This window comes from Carassius auratus, chromosome 17, assembly GCF_003368295.1.
Source record: "Carassius auratus strain Wakin chromosome 17, ASM336829v1, whole genome shotgun sequence".
Classification (NCBI taxonomy): Eukaryota; Metazoa; Chordata; class Actinopteri; order Cypriniformes; family Cyprinidae; genus Carassius; species Carassius auratus.
The window spans coordinates 22,679,124-22,696,836 of record NC_039259.1 but is presented as its reverse complement, the minus strand read 5'-3'; the positions used below and the strand labels follow the sequence as shown (position 1 = coordinate 22,696,836).

At 36.9% G+C, this 17,713-nt stretch overlaps 3 protein-coding genes across 3 annotated transcripts in view; 2 read left to right on the top strand and 1 right to left on the bottom strand.

Moving 5' to 3' along the window:
* The window catches only part of LOC113117628 (ral GTPase-activating protein subunit alpha-1-like), a 60,828-nt gene extending 56,216 nt beyond the window's left edge, over window positions 1-4,612 (top strand). Inside the window, 1 exon segment of the mRNA XM_026286418.1 lies at window positions 2,865-4,612. Coding sequence (XP_026142203.1) covers window positions 2,865-3,010 — 146 coding nt within the window. The 3' untranslated portion in view covers window positions 3,011-4,612.
* A 1,136-nt stretch (window positions 4,613-5,748) lies between these two features.
* Window positions 5,749-7,781, bottom strand: LOC113117627 (insulinoma-associated protein 2-like). The gene has a single exon (XM_026286417.1). It carries the CDS (start codon window positions 7,716-7,718, stop codon window positions 6,027-6,029), a length of 1,692 nt encoding a protein of 563 aa, XP_026142202.1. The 5' UTR covers window positions 7,719-7,781; the 3' UTR covers window positions 5,749-6,026.
* Window positions 7,782-14,542: 6,761 nt separating this feature from the next.
* On the top strand, window positions 14,543-17,010 carry LOC113117624 (NF-kappa-B inhibitor alpha). The gene is made up of 6 exons (XM_026286414.1): window positions 14,543-14,804; window positions 15,533-15,638; window positions 15,747-15,954; window positions 16,046-16,134; window positions 16,225-16,491; window positions 16,582-17,010. Exons 1-6 carry the CDS (start codon window positions 14,584-14,586, stop codon window positions 16,615-16,617), a joined length of 927 nt encoding a protein of 308 aa, XP_026142199.1. The 5' UTR covers window positions 14,543-14,583; the 3' UTR covers window positions 16,618-17,010.
* Window positions 17,011-17,713: the final 703 nt, after the last annotated feature.

Below are 17,713 nucleotides of genomic sequence, written 5' to 3'. Positions count from 1 at the left end.
CTCACCTTCACTCACAATTTCATTCAGTTACAAGCTTATAGGATCACATGCACACTTAATTTCTGTCAAGTCATTATATTTACATTTTTATGCATTTTGCAGATGCTTTATCCGAAGCAACACTGCATTCGATATATACGAAAACACTACCATTCAAAAGTGGTGGTGTTATTTTTTATTAATTTTTTGGAAAGAAGTCTGTTATTCTCACAAAGTCTGCATTTATTTGGTCAAAAAAGCAATAAAAAAAAAACTGTAATATTGTGATATTACATTTCAAACACCAACTGGAGTTGATAACTGTCGTGCATCTTAATATTGTTGCAGAAACCAATTGTTGCAGTGATACATGGAAATCAGAAAAACAGCATTTATTTGCATTGATAAATGTCTTTAAAACTACTTTTGACCAATTTAATGCATCCTTGCTGACCTCAAATATTCAAACATAAACTTTTGTTTTCTGGGAGTCAAAAAAGCCATGGTCTTAGCATTGCTGAACTTGAAGCAAAGGCAGTCCCGAAGTAGCCGTAAGACATTTCTGAGAAAACAAGATTATTTTTTTTTTAATTTCCCCCAATCACTCACTGAGAATGTAATACACAAATAGAGTTGTTATGCAAGCCTTTCATTGACACGCATGACTTTACACAAATGAATTTGTTTTAGTTCAGTCATTGCAACACTATTTGCTTTTGAGCCGAGTTGTGTATTTTATGCAAATCGAGTTGTTTTTCAAACCCAAAGCTTTTATTCTGGCTTTTTCCTGGTACCTTCTAAACCCAAATGATCATTTTTCTTTTCTTTCTTTTTTTCATTCCCATTTAATTTTTGTTATTTTTGTTATTTTGTTTATCTTATGTTTCCCCTTCAGATCATAATCTTTCACTTGTGTGTAACTAAAGGTAAGATTCCTGAAGATGCCGCACACTGAGGCTGCCTGATTGTCTTTTTCGTTGGTTTGGCTTGTAACAACGTTATGAGCTCCTTCTCTTTTCGCTTCATCTTGTTTGTTCGATTCCTTTCTACTGAAACGTGTTCCCTTCTTTTTCAATGTTTTCTGTGTTTTGTACAGTGGGAAGTCTGGAGCATTCATTGCATGGCATGTTCACACAAGATTCACCCTAATACTGGCCAACATTTAGACTCCTCTTCACCTCTTTCTAGGTTCCTAGCATTCAAGTGTGTGTCCGGCATGATCTCACATAGCTTCACTCACCTCATCTTATATTCTCTATACCACACATATGTCTGTCTATATGTGTAATTGTTGAATGGAATCACCAGAACGGTACAGTATAACAGCTTTCATGTGGATAATAGAGCTCAGCAACTTTTTTAGCAACCTTTGTTCCGGAAGTACTTTTCCTTTTTTTCATAAGCATTTTTGAAGATTCTTAATAAAGAGTTCTTCAAACAACTTTTGATCATAACAACACAACATCACAGCATAACATGACCCTTAAGACTGGAGTAATGATGTTGAAAAACTTTGCATCAAAGAATAAATTTAATTACTGCTAATTTTAAATTATATTCAAACAAAGAAGTGTTATTTTCATTGTAGTGATATTTCACAATATTATTACTGTTTGATTGTATCAAACAAAGCATTAAAAATCATATCGAGCCGATATTTTTGAATGGTAGTGTAATTTTCTCTTTTTCAACAACCACAAAGCTCATGTGCAGGTATTTTTTGCAATGTTTTTTTATAAATAATGTTGCATTATGTGAATGGCATTTTACTTCCGGAACCCTACTGCTGAGCACAATTGCTTTACAGATGTTGTTCAGGTCCAGCTTTTTGCAGATGGTTTCCTTGTATTATTCAAAACCATTGAGTATTACATGAGGTGTTGCAGTATCGTTTCAGTGAGGTTGGTGTCACTGCATTTGTTTGTAGACTTAAGCTACTAGTGGGTGGTAATCCTGACATCTTTTTACATTGTGTGTGTGTGTAAGTCGAGTGTGTGTATGAATAATAAACCTTCATGAGCGTATGGAGAGATCAGCTCTTGCATTTTATGTGCACCTGCTACTGTTTTCCCTCTCGGCCTACTCACACCTTTATCTTGTATCTCTTCTTCTCTTTTTCTTCCTCCTGTCTTTTTTTGTATTCTTTCTCTACTTTCTCTTACATTCCACATCACTTTGCATCTTTCCCGTCCCTCCCCTCTCTCTTGACGTCCTCTCTATTTGCCGCTTCTGTCCATTCTCGCACCCTTAGAGAGAAATGCTGTGATTTTTCTGCTCCTTCCCAAACCTCAACTAGAAAACATTGGGCCCATCAAGGTAAAGGGAAAAGGCTTGAAACGGAAGGTCTTTCACGCTAGCTGTGAATGGTATGCTGGAACTGAAAACGGCAAAGTACCTTCTCTGTTTTTTTCCCTCCCCATTTCTCTTTCACTATGTAGTTTGTGTATCGTAACTGCACCCCTGTTGGTCTCATCGAGGCACGAGGTGTCAGATCTCAGCGTTGATTAGTCCCAGCATCCCCTGTGAACTTCACCCACAATGCACTGGTGCATAAACCTCTCACGACCCTCAAGAAGGGGTTTTCACACTTATTTTGCTCTCTATTGGTTACTTCTGCCCTTTATGTACCATTTGCCAAAATTAGTCTAACCGAGAGGTTTTTCCCGTTCCAATCTGAGTGAAATTCACAATGATCACTTTAATATAGACATTTATTTCCCCCATTTCAACCCAATATGTATTTCATATTCTAATTCACAAACCCGAGCTACATGTAACCCTGTAATGAGATGTCATATTGGAGGTGTAGATGAGTTTAGCGTGTGAATGTGACCTCTGTGATCTCTTGTCTTTTCTTCTTCCTCCACCCCATCCCTCCCCGACAGGCTCATGCATCGAGAGTCAGCTGGCCGAAAGTCCAGCAATACAGGTAGACGGGAGCGACTTAGCCTCGCCAATGTCACCTCGTGCTAGCAAGAGCCGGATGTCGATGAAGCTTCGCCGTTCCTCGGGCTCCGCCAACAAGACTTGACCTGAGTGAGCAAACACGCACACTTCACTCCGGAACTCCGCCCACTGCACTGTTAGAGACAAACCATGCCCTCTTGTCTGCAGTAACTACGCCCCCGATGCTGTCTGACTCCTCCCATTCAGAGCCAGAGTGATCAAAGATGACTGAAATGTTTATTTTTGTCAATCGCTGATGGGTATTGCGTTGCGTTTTACTTCAATAACTTCCACTGCTGTTGTCCTGGCCGGTGCCACTGAAGCTGCCCACTACTCAGAGTGCCAGTGGTCATAAAAAAAAAAAATCATATTAAAAAGTTTTTTTTTTTGATTGCCATTGTATCAACCACAACTTTTTATATATGTACAGAAGACGCGACAAATTGATGGCGAGAAAAGTGTTCGAAAACATGTTTGTTGAGCAGATTTGCGTTTAAACTGAAGCACTTTTTGCTGTTACGCATTTCAGTTTGTTTTCACTCCTAGTGTGGAACATGTTTTTATATAACATTGGCACTCACATTTGTTTATTTGCTAGTTTTCTTTATGGATCAAGGTTTATTGCAATTTGTATATTCCGTTTTCTCTTCATTAGAATGATACTGATTTTTTCTTTCATGATAATGTTATACTGCCCCTTTGTCATTTGTAACGGTTATTTGTGCGTGTATATATCTATAAATATAAAATATATACATATTTAATGTATGTGTATAGTGTATGAACAGTATCTGATCTGTGTACATATTTAACAGTATTTAAATCAACCAAAAAAAAAAAAAAGTCAAAAGGCCACATAGAACAAGTCAAAAAACAAGTCTTCAGCTTGATTTTCTGTCTGTATGGCTAGATTTTTCATCGTTTTGTTTTGTTGCACAGCAGCCTTAGAGACGAGCCCATGCAGGTTTATCAGCATTAATCATTTGACTGCAACACTTTTTTTGATTCATCTTATCTTAGATGGGATTTTTAAGGAAAGTGTGAATGAGTTGCCACATTAACAGGTCTAGGAGGGGACATCGAAGTTGCCAAATTGAACCGAATTACCCGCTTCAGGACTAGTTCAGCTGTGGATGGCATGTTTTGAAAAAAGTTCTTTGGTCTCCCCTTTTCTGGTTAATTTTGAACGTTTAAGGGATATAAGGGTATGTGGCCCTGTAGATGACGGATGCAAGCTATAACCATTACCATGTTTAAGATAAAATCCAGTTTGTATATTTTCTTGAAAGCTATGCGAGACTTCATGAGGGTCAGATTTTATTATTTTAATTTTTAAATCATTTAGAAATTTATCAGAAAAAAATATATATGTGGAGTTGAAATCATGCAGCACCCTTCTGGATGTGTATTAAAGGCCTGCACACAAGCAACTGAGAACTGTGCGTGATTTAAAGAGGGGAAAAAAACATCCTCATGGATAGATTTTGTGTATGTTACTACTGACCAAATGCTGCATGATTCCAGTACTAACTGCATGTGTTGAGATAACAGCTGCACAACACACAAGCACATGCACAGACCCACAATACTGTCATATGCTAGTATCTCTATCTATACATATGTATCGGATGTCGAAGGAGAGTGGATGGTCAACTACACTTAAGAATAAAAGTATTCTTACAACATAGCAAATCCTGTGCAGTTACTGGATGCATCAAATGTTTTACCAGTTGTGATTTCTTTTTTTCTTTTTAAGTGTACTGATTTAGCTCCAGTGGATTTGCAAGTTTATTATTTCCAGTGCAAATAACACATATGCTACATTCAAAAGGATATTTGAAGACTTGATTTATTGACGTCTTGATTCCCCCTTAACAGCTGAAAATGACTACATATGAAAAAATAAATATGACACTTGTGGTTTATTACATGTAGGCCTCTAATAGTCTTGATGTATGCTATGGCATTTCCTGGCAGTTATGATATAAATACATTTTTTGCAGCTATTGTTGAAATGCACAATGCCTTCATGATCTAGAAATCAAAGCACCTTCTAAAATGATTGAGAATATACATAAGCTTTCCATGGGAGCTACTTTTACAATGAGACACAAAATATATTAATACACTTTTCCCATAATATAAAGACATATTAATGAAAAACCTGCTGTGAGCCTTGAGTTTCAGCCTGATAGATTTGGTGTTTTCCCACTATGAACATTTATTACATTTAATCTGGCAACATTAAGTACCTTTAAGGAGTAACAGTTTATTTCTTAAGTAATAATTTATATAGATGTGAAGAAAACCTGAAAGGGGTTATAATAATCAGATTTGAATGTGTATGAGCAAAGTATTATATACAGGGTTCACATAGTCATGGAAATATCTGAAAAATTCAAAGAATTTTGATTTTCGGGCCAGAAAAGTTATTGAAAATAACCAGAAATTATGAAAATAACTTTTTAAATGTAAAAAGAAAAACATGTATTTTTTTACATTTTAACATCTATATTTCTTGGTTTTCTCAGTTGTGATACATTTAGTTGACAAGAAAAAAAATCAATATTTAACATGTAGATTTCTTGTTATTCTCAATACTGATACAATTGCTTGAATTTATTTTATTTTTTATTTTATTTTTAATCTTTAAAATAATAAAAACCATGAGAAATGTCTATAGTTAATATAATTTTCATCTCTTGATTTGCCTTTATATGTATTTTTGTGTGTGTGTGTGTGTGTGTGTGTGTGTGTGTGTGTGTGTATATATATATATATATATATATATATATATACACACACACACACACACACACACACACACATACATACATATATACGTATTTAGAGCGAGGATCAACTGGGAAATTCATGCTCAAAAATGAAGGCTATATGAACCCTGCATATAATGTCTGTTAATAACTTGGTGTACTAATGGAGGTGATAAAGTGACACCCAAGTTTATCAAAGGTTACATAAACTATTTCTGCTGTCGACAAAGAAACCCTGCAAGTTCAATATTTCCCACATAAAGACACCGGACCTATTATTAGTGATAATATCAACAAGTCGTTCGACTTAATCTGAAGTGTCTGAGATCAGCATCCCGGCCTGACGGCCATCTGTAAGAGCATCACCTGTCTGTTCTCTGTGGGATGAGTCTTGTTGATGTGTCTGGTCAAACCCGGAGAACTGAAGAACGTGGAGGGACAGTGTTTGCATGAGAATATCTGCTGTTCTCCAGGACTCAGATCAGGTCTGAGGAGTAAGTCGTCTCTGACCGCGTGCCAGAGTCGGTGTTTGTCCCTGATCTCCGCGGAGGGGAAGTGCGCTCCGCACAGGTGACACGGGTAAGTGATGTGTCCGCTTTCAATGTGAACGTATGTGGATGCTTTGATCGTCTCGTGCGCGGCCAGGTGTTTCCTCAGGTAGGCTTGCCTGCGGAACTTCTTGCTGCAGTAGTGACACTCAAACACTTCTTCCGGAACAGACGAGGGCAGATAGGGGGTGCTTGACCTGTCGGGCTCCTCGAGACAGTGATCGAACAACCTCGAGCTGTCCGCGGAGCCGATACGCATCTCAAAGCACTTCTCCGAGGACGGTAACCTTTGGTCCAGAGGAGGGTCTTGGGATCCCCTGTGCATCATGTTGCTGTCCGGTGCTGATCTGTGCTGTTGGGAGCTGTCCGGACTCGGCTGGTGCTGACTGTTCAGTCTCAGCTTGCTGGCATTCTCCTTCCCCTCCACTGAGGTCTTCTCGTGGTTGCGCGCCTCCAGGGGAGACTTCTTCGCGTCTCCGGTGCTCAGGTTGCGAGGTTTGTGCCATCTGCGATGGGACGCGAGGTTGGCAGGACAGCTGAAAACTTTATCGCACTCCGGACAGCGGTACTCAACCCGGATGATCCTGGAACATTTGTGTTGGGCTAGAGAAAACGGATCAGGGTATTCTTCCTTACAAAGCTGGCAGATGAACTCACCAAGCGGTTTTTTTCTACCACTTTGCGGTGCTGGTTTTGACTCGGGGCTTTCTTTTTTTATTTTAAGCCCTAGAACCGGTGAGGTGGTGACTTCGTCTTCAAAATTTAGCTTTCTGATGACTTTAGGCTTTTTGGGTGGTTTGCTTTTGCGCTCTAAGTCCATAAACGCGCGTTTTACGCACTGGTGAAAGGCAGGGTAGGTGGGCACCGATGAGGGCACCGGTGTGCCAAACTTCATGTCAGAGTGGTTCATTAGCAGACGCTCGATTGAAGACACCGGGGTGGCCAAGGGGAACGACTCAGCCATGGCTGGTGAGCTGAGACACCTGTCCCAAAGCTCCGTGCTGATGGGTTTGATGGGGCTGTAGGAGTCGGTGCTGTTGCGCGGAGATGACGCGCTCGGCTCCGGGTGGCTGAAGTAGCTCTGTGCGTAATCGAAGTTCTCTCCAACAACCCCTCCAGAGTCCTCCAGAAGATGTTTAGGACTCACATCACTTGTCCATGATTCTGTAATCGGTTCCAGCACATCCTGCACACTTGCATTTGGAGTTTGGTTTGGCAAGTCCTCTTTGCGCGGCTCTTTTTCTTCTTGCGCTCGCACCTTGTAGGATGCAGATGAGGCTCGTTTACTCCGTTTCACTAAAAATCCTCGTGGCATCTTCACCCAAAGTCCAGATGAAAGTACTAAGGAGAAGATGTGGGCTGGATACTGTCGTCGTGATTCGCCCCGCGCGAGTTTTATCCTTTGGGTCGCCTTCAGGTTCTGTGTGAGGTCACTCTCAGTGCCGCTGTGGTGCCCAATCAGTGCTGACATTCACGAGGAGGGGGCGAGCATTAATGAGCTGTTCCAGTTACGGATTCATTTCTAATGGGCACCAGATTGTTATCTCAAAGGTCTCAAGGGATCGATGGGCTCTTTAACCTTCCCATGTTTTACAGTTTACTGTTCAATAATGTGCGATTAGTCCACCAAACAAGTTTAACATTAAATCAGTTTTAAATATGCTACCCTGTCCCGAGACAAAATACTATTTACTAATACCAGTAATAGTAATATTAATAATTACTTATATTATTTTAATATTATATATATATAATTGTCAATATAGTTTGTCAGTTTTAAATAAAACTTTTTTAGAAATTATATTCCGAATTTCTATTTATTTATTAATACTTATTTGTAGATTTGTTTATATATAATTCATGATTTTAATTTAATTAAACAAATAGGCTAATAGGTTTTTGTTTTGTTTTTATTCTTTATTATTTCGATTCAGTTAGTCTGCCAAACGGTGTAGTTCAGCAAATATTGTTATTAGCTTTAACTGTTGCTTTGATTTTGTTTTTATTATTTTCTTTATTTCATTATTTTGTAAATAAATGTATAATAATATTATTATTCCTTAATAAGTTTATTCAAATAGCCTATGCAAATGAATAATTTCCCCTAAATATAAATTTAAATATTTTTTCTTCATCTCTTTTTTTAAGTGAAATGTCCATATACAGAAATCGCTTTCTATTAAATTAAATGTGTTGTCTTGAAGGTATTTTAACACCTACATGTTCTCTTACACGCTCTATTACTATCCCAGTGTTTTCTAAAACAACAGTACAGGCTACAATACAAGAATAGATCATATAATAACTGGTGGTCAAACACAAGTGTGCAGTGAACGCTGGGAATCCGCGCCGCTGGTTTTCTCATGTTGGGGTGTTTGGGGTCAGTCAGCTGCTGATAACCTGCAGAAGCTGCGGACGCTGATAACAGACGCAGCTCTTTATTCTGTGGAGCAGGGGGCGGATCGAATGGATGCTGAAGCCACAAACCTGTTACCATCCCATTATGCTGAGCTGGGATTCTCCTCCCAGGACACTCATCTAGACGGCAAACGGGCGTGAGAAAGCGCCGGTGGAGACGCCTGAATGACCGGTTCATTGAGGTGACGATCATTTACACACTGGTTAAAGAGAGTTTACTGATTGAGAACATAGTAGCATACACATTACAGACAGACAGACAGATAGACAGATGATCAGCTCCAGCATCAGACTCTGGCAGCTTTATACAGACAGACTGTTGAATAATTCATGTTTAATCATCTATAATGAGGGCTTGTGTTGTATTTATCACTAACACAGTTATGGTCCATTAGCTTCAAATTACCACATGCACGTCACATCGATCAAATAAACAAATAAATATATATTTAGAAAAAAAATTGTTTAAGAAGAAGACAAAAAAAGGAATGGTTCACTCCATTAATGCACAGTATCCATCACTTTAAAAAAACAATAATCAGTTTACCAGTTTACCAGAGTGCGTGCTTTTGAAAGAACTTTTGCATTAATAGACTAATTAGAATCTTAAATATTTTAGTTATTAATATATATATATATATCTATATTAATCAAAGGTGATGGCTGCGTGTGATTTATGTGTGAACTGAATTTCCTTTTTATTACAATCTGTCGCTCTCTTGTGGAATATTCGAGTAATTGCTCTTTTACTGTTTATGCCAAGACATTTCCTTCTTTTCTTCATTCACCATCTCCCCATCTCTCTCTCTCTCTCTCTCTCTCTCTCTCTTTCTCTCTTTCTCTCTCTTATTATTTTACAGTGTCTCTTTCTTTCTTTCTTTGCAATTTTTATACAAAAATCATACAAAATTAAAAGGTTTAACACTAATAGTAGTATTTTATAGATAGATAGATAGATAGATTTAAAATAAATAGATAAAACAAACAAAACGAGCCTAAGCATTTAAAGAACGTGGAAAGTTCAACAAATAAAGAGTATTTAGCACTAGTTTATATTTTTGCCTTCTCAATGTACCAAATATGATCATTTCGATAATATTCGATAATAAATCGAAAATAAGTCATAAATCGATTATTCCTGACTGGCAGCAAATATTACTAATACTGACCTGTTCTGGGCTTCAAGTGCAGGTCAGTTTCATGTGTAAATACCAAACACTGAATAGTAAATACGCTAGAAAGTTTTGTCTTAACGTAGTTGAGTGTTAAACTGCTATTATCTGTTAGCCCCATTATAATCATCATTCAGAATAATGTGCTAAAGGACATCAATATCGATTGTAGAGTTACATCAAAAACATTTAGTAGACACAGATATTCACATGGATTTATTGTAACGTACAGGGAAGGGAGTGAGAGACAGCAGCACAAAAATAATAATATGATTCACAGCCATTTACACTTATTAGAATTAGTATTGGAATTTTGCATTAAATATATTGTACTAATGACATTTAGCCACTTTAGATAATGTTTTAATACACACCCAAAAGGTTTTGATCAGTAACATTTAATGCCTATAGGGTAAAAAGATGTCCTTTTAAGAATACTGCTCCAGTGACAAGCTGTTGTACCCCAAAAGGTAACATTTTGGCCCTTTTTTTTCTGTGTGGCCTGGCTGAGTGTGAGATTTCCCTGGCCTGAAATTGCGTCCCACTGTCTAGTTTTGAAGAAACTAAAAAATGCATGGTCACTGTGGTGTCTGTAAATGCACCGAAGGAACAGGTTTGTCCATCAGAGGGCGCTAATGTGTGGAAATCCCTCACAGATTCACGTCTGCGCCGGATAAACGTTGTTATGCTACTAAATATTTTCAGTGGATAAGCTGCTTATTTTATTTTACTTTTGCGTCACTATTTTACAGAAAACGTCACAAATTCCATGAGTTTTCACGTTTCTGTTGCGTCTACAAGACATTGTGTCTGCATGCATAAAAGCATCTGCTAAATGAACAAATGTAATTTGCAAAAAACGCTTGTCACTGTATTCAGTTCTAGAACTGAATTGTCTCACTAGACAAAAAAGGGGAAATACCACATACTACACTACATGCATATGCTTTGTCTGGGCAACATTTGCATTTGAGGGAGAGAGAAACCTATTAGTGAAGTATGCAGGGAATGCACTGGCCCTTTAAAATCAATAGTCTCTACAGCATAAAGGTTACAAAACTACTCAAAACCATTGCATAACTTGTTGGACTGCTGCTCCCTTTCAGGTAAGATTGGTGTGGAATCCCATTCCATTCATACTGTTTAATCAGTTTGAGCTTCAGGATTCCCCCTGTTGTAAAATCTCCTCTTCTTGAAACTGGGAAAACTGTGATGACTTGTTTAAAAGCCCTTTGCAGTGACACACACTGCAGAATCCCCATTCACACCTCTGGGACTTTAAACGTCATGTCTGGTGATGGAAAGATGGGGGAAACCTGAAGGTAAAAGGTTAGTGATTTACCCTATTTTCATGTTTAAAAAATGTCATTAATGTCAAATATATATAAGAAAATGTAAGTGACACTAGAGGACTCTGGAAGAAAATGGAAATTCCAGTGGTGTTTGGAGAGGGTGGGTCACATGTCCTAAACCTTCAGTGTCATTCAGTGTGAGTCAGCAGGTGGTGTGTCAGAACATGCCATTTCATGTGAGCAAGTTTCATATAAAATTAAATTGTGTTTACACATTAATCATATGATATGATATTAATTAATTTTTATAATAAATTACTGAAAAAGTCACCATCATATATCACAGGACACCGGGTGACTTGTTTAATCAGGTTCTGGAAATATTATTTTTTTTACAGGAATTTACATATATTACCATTCAAAAGTCCCTTGTAGTCACCAAGCCTGCATTTATTTGATCGAAAATACATTACTATAGTGAAATACTATTATTAAAATAACTATTTGAATATATATTAAAATGTAATTTGTTCCTGTGATGCATATCTGGATTTTCAGTGTCACACGATCCGTGTTGAAAACTGCTGAGCTGCTTAATATTTTTTATGGAAACTGTGGTACACTTTTGACGTTTTTTGATGCATAGGAAGATAAAAAGAAAAGCATTATAATTAATATATATTATTTGTCACATTATAAATGTATTTACTGTCACCTTTCAATTTAATGCTTGCTGAATAAAACTATTAATTTCTTTAAAAAAAAAAATGTCTGACTAAAATACCAAATAAATATATCAATATTTAACATTTTAAAATATATATTAATATATACAAATATTGTAATCACACAAGAGGTTTATATCTTGTATCTAGCCTATATTAAATACTGCAGCACTGGATAAAAACAAAAGTGCAACAATTAAAGACAAATGCATATGCATATGAAACATATAGGTATAATTCATTCCTTCACCTTCGTCCTGTTCCAAGGAAGTCCATATGGCTTCCATGGAAAAGAAACAGTTAGATTCAGCAAAATGTTCACACAACTCTTTTCAAATGTACTGAAAGTGAATGCTGAGTGACGCCATCAAGCTCTAAAAAATGATAACAAGCATCATAAATGCACCAGAATATTTCAAGCTTTCTGAATGCCATGTGATTGCTATTACAAGGAAATTATTGAAATATAAGTCACTCTTCATCCATCATCAAAGGATTATATTAAAATATGGTCACATGTTACACAAAAACCCAATGATTCATTGTGGGTGAATTATTCCTTAAGCATAGAATCCAGAAATGTTATTGTTTTATTTGACATGGCAACAATGCTACATATTATGAAGTGTATGAGATGGTACGTGATGAGTCAGTGATCATGTTTAAATGTGATGGATGGGGTCTTGTTCCTAATGTTCAGCGTCTGAACTCAGAGGAAGTGTGTGTGTTTCTGCTGTTGTCAGAACTGCCTCAGCAAAGAGTCTCCCACCAAACATTCCCACTCAACATGCTGATCACAGCCTTCGTCACCTATCAGTGTAAGATCCCAGAGCTGGACAGGACGTCCTATCCACACTGATCACATGATACCGGAAAGGAACATTTTCAGAGTTTCCAGTATTTGATCAGGTTAAATGAGTTGGGACTTCCTGATAGCACTGCAAAGCAATTGCATTGTGTCGATTTGTAAGTCACTTCCCTACTTTTCCACTCATCATCATCTTATCTTACTTGAATTAATTCATCAGAGACCAGTTACTGAACCTGTTTCTAGGTCACAGTGATATAAGTTTACAGTGGTAGAAGCATTCCCTCCTGGGAGTTCGCTTTCTGTTGTGCTTGTGCACAATGTGCATTGCAAATGTAGTTGCGTTTTAGTGGAACACCCTCTGCCCTCGGGGTTGGTTACTGTTACTATGGAAGTTGTGTTTGAGGACAGACTGTCTTGGATTGTACACATGCGTCTTGAGCAAAAACGACGCATTCTCTGCTTCCTTTGTGTGAATGCCTTTGTGGGCAAATGCTGACTGCAGAAATACACACACAGGAGTTTCCCAATCTTCACATTATGAGGAAGCACTACTATGTTGGCACCATACTTTACATTAATGTACATTAAATTACTATATTAAAGATTAAAAAAACTAATGCTAGGAAATTCATTTACATTTTTACATTTTAGATTTTGAATTGTTAATAATAATAATAATAATAAAAAAAAAAATAATAATAATATATACAAAAAATACAAAAAATACAAAAAGTCAGCCCAACCTTGACTTCCTGGACTTCACATTAATGTACATTAAGTTACTATATATATATATATATCAAAATCACTTATGGATCCATGTGTATATATCTGTTTGAAATGAAACATATTTTACATATTCAATTATTTTTATATTATAAATTATATGTACCACCATATTTTAAGAATTATTTACTTCTGTTTTTTTCACATGTTCCGAAGTCAGAATTATAAACCATCTGAAATCTATGTTTGATATCTTTCTTTAAACATTATTTAAAAACTACATAATTACTAAATTTGCTAAGTTATAATTTTAGAATTAATATTAATAATTATTATATAGTTTAATAAAATAGTTTATAATTAAAATTATAAATGTAATTGTTAAAATATAGAATGATAAAAGTAATTTTAAATGGTACAAATTTAAAAAGATTTTAAAGGTTGCAATATCTGAATCATAGACACCATTTGAAATCTATATGCATGATTTGATATCTTTTCAAATAAAATATTTTTTTTTTACCTTTATTAAAAAAATTAATTATACAATTAATAAAATTATAATATAATTTTACAATTATATTAGTAATAATTACTATAATTAGATATTTTAATAATATAATTTAATAATTAGATTTTTAAATTATTAAAAATATAATTACAAAATATTATTAGTATAAATATTTTAGGGTTTTTAATATTATACATTATATGCATCATCATATTTTATGATGCATCATTTTTGTTCCAATTATGCAATATCAGAATTATGGAAACCATTTGAAATCTGTATGCATGATTCAATATCTTTCAGCAAAAATTCTGAGATGTTTGAACATGGGATTTTTTTGCAAACCACTTTGTACACTTTGAGATGTTGTGCACTAAATATTTTCTTTCCTGACACACAATGTTTATTTTTTATTTCTTTTTTTATTTCTTTTTTTAGCCGGCCCCTGCTGGATTCTGGAATATTTTGCAAGTGGAAAAGAGAGGCTTTCAGTACTGATCTGATAGTGTGTTTAATGATCAGAGAAAATTTCCCCAAACTCCTAGCTGCAGAAACAATTCAGACGTCAATCACACTGGAAATCCCCCACCCTCACTCAAGCTCCGCCCCTTTTCTCTGTCTCTTTTAACTGTGCTCAAACTCTCACAGTTCACAAGAGCTACACAGACTTCTGACATAAACATGGAGCTTTACCGAGGCAGCAACACCAACCAAATGGATTATAACGAGGATGGCCGCGGTCCAAAATCTGGGAAAGTGCTTGCGAGCATCGACGACCGTTTAGACAGCGGTTTGGATTCGCTTAAAGAGGAAGAATGCACGGACGTGGAGTCTGCTTTCGAGCGTTTGAAAGTGGACGGGGACGAGCCGTGGAAGAAAGAACTCACCGAAGACGGAGACACGTAAGTGCACTGAGGTTTATAAAACAGTATTATTATGCAGCTCATGCAAAGCGTTTACGTGCATCTGATTTTTTAAAGGGATACATATGATGTATAATGCATGAAAAATATACAATTCTTAAGTTGCGGAGAACTATTTATTTAGACCCTATTGTTGTTGTTTGTTGTTGTTATCAAGTTAAAAATGTAATGCAAAAAGCCATTCGTCACAGTTATTTTAATCATAGACTAAAAAAAAAAACTTTTAGTTTTGTAAAAAAAAAAAAAATTGTTTAATTTTATTTAGCTATTTATATATTCGTTTTTTAAGTACTTATTGCACTGCAAAAATAAATAAATAATAATAATCTTCAAAGGTTATGAATGTTCTTGAGCACATTTAAAGTCCTGCTCATTCCATTCACAAATCGTAATGCGCATGCGCAGGCGCCCTACAGTCATAATGGGCTTTATGTAAACAGAAACGCTTCATCAGTACGGACTGTTCTCTGGCACAGCGTTAATATGGGCGGGGCTTCTGCAGGTCTCTGGCCTGGCGTCAATGTGGGCGGGGCCTCTCGAGCTCGGAAAGTCCCGGGCTGCGCGCCAGACAGTCAGACGCGCGAGAGCTACGCATGTCCCTTCTAGGAAAAATACAGTTCTCTGCACACCAAGAAAAAAAATGTTGTTTCATAAATACAAATGTTTTACAGTTGCATAACTATGTTGTTCCTTTTTTTTTTTTAAAGGTATCTACATCTTGCCGTCATTCACGAGGCCACAGAGGCTGCAATACAAATGATTAATTTGTCCTATGGTGACCCTTTCCTCAACATACAAAACAACCAGAGACAGGTACATCAAGACTAGTTTTACAAACGTGCATATAATAACAATATTACCTCTTTATTAGTTATATTTATGACTATTTAACACATACTAAACCAACTCCTCACATTTCAGACTGCATTGCATTTGGCCGTCGTCACAGAGCAGCCGCTTATAGTGGAGCAGTTACTGAAATCTGGCTGTGATGCATCTCTGGTGGATGACAGTGGAAATACAGCCCTCCATATCGCCTGCAGGAAAGGTTCTCTGGCCTGCTTCAGCCTCCTAACGCAGGGCTGTCCGCAGCAACTCCCAGCCATCCTCCAGACACCAAACTATAACGGTAAGATGGTGTGTTTTTCATGTGTGTTTACTTGCCATGATCAGCTATCTGGACATTATTGATCTGATTTGAATCTCATTTTACTCTCCAGGTCAGAAATGCATACACATGGTCGCCATCCAAGGCTACCTGTCGCTGCTAGAAAGCCTCATCCAGCTTGGTGCAGACATTAATGCACAGGTAAAAATGAGTTTTTCTTATTTATTTATTTTTTGTATCTTAGCTGCATTGTGAAACTAAATGGCTAAAAATACTTGTTTTTGTCTTTAGGAGCAGTGTAATGGACGTACTGCTCTCCACTTAGCAGTTGACCTCCAGAACTTTGAGCTGGTTAAACTTCTAATCAACAAAGGCGCTGATGTTCACAGCTTCACATACGGCGGTCACATGCCTTATCACCTGACCTATGGCCGAGCCAACACAGACATCCGAAAAGTCCTTTATGAGCTCACGGCGCCACACCTAAGGGAACTTCCGGATAGTGAGTCAGAAGATAGCGACGGGGATTATGAAGACCAATGTATATCTGATGATGATGTAAGCATTCATTTTCTGGTGTTCATTTGAGTATTTTCAAATAATAAGCAAGTTTATGCAGTTCTAATGTCTTTTTTTCTTGTTTCACAGGTTTATGATGATATTAAAATGATGGGGCAAGTGTAAGAAGGACTCCTGGTGAATGGAGAAAGAGATTGATGTTCTCACTCATGGATCCAGGAGCAAGTCCGCACAGGAGCTCGCAGGGTCTCTGATGGCTCACGGCTCATTAGCGGCGCAAGTACAAGACAGATGGAAAAGGAGGCCCGGAAACGAAGGGTGTATTAGAGCAACACTGGAGAGAGGCCGACTAAAGCACACCGTCGGCTCTCGATGATGGACTGTACTGTCGGCTGAAATTAACAGCTGTGTTTCTGTTGTACTGTGATGTAAAATATTGTTCATATAGACAGATTTATTTTTATATTAATGTGTACATAAATATATATATAAAAGATTGAAACTTTTGGTTTGTTTTGTGGAAAGATATAACATTTTAAATTAAAACCTTCAACTCAACTTTGTGTCCTTCCTTGGAAATGCGTGAGAGCGTTCTACAAGAGAAACGAGGAAGTTAAATATCGGTTTATGTCACTGAGGAGAAGTGTTTTTTTTTTTTACAGTTTTCCGTCAGCCGAGTTCACTGGAATTTCCTGACCAGGAAGGGCCATTCAGATTAAATTGGCAACGCTGAAAGTTCCCCGATTTCCTGAATTCCCAAAATAAGAAACATTGTGGAATTGCACAATGCTGGTTTATGAAGAATTCATGAGGATGGTAGATTAGTCAACAGTTTACCCACAGGGAACTTTTTGCCATTTGCATTCCTAGAAAGTGCTGCCAACATTAAAGATCTTGGAAAAGGGTGTAGCATGTTATTTGAACATTATCTACAACTCTGATCTTGAGCTAATATTAACACAGAACCTAAATTTCCTCATCCTTCATTAGCATGGTTTAAATCTTCCATTTAAAATCACATTTAAACCAACAAAGAGAAGTGAAACTCATTGAAAATTTCCTCAAGCTTTCATATTCACAAGTCATGCAGTTCAACTCACTGTCACACTTTGCTTTCATCTTGCCCTTTACAGTAAAGCGGAGTCGAGAAGTTTATGTGGTTTTCTTGATTTGAATACAAACCTGAGATCTCTAAAGGGAATCCACCTTCATCTTAACCCTGCTTATTTCCAAACTTAAATCCGGACTGCATGCTTTTTGA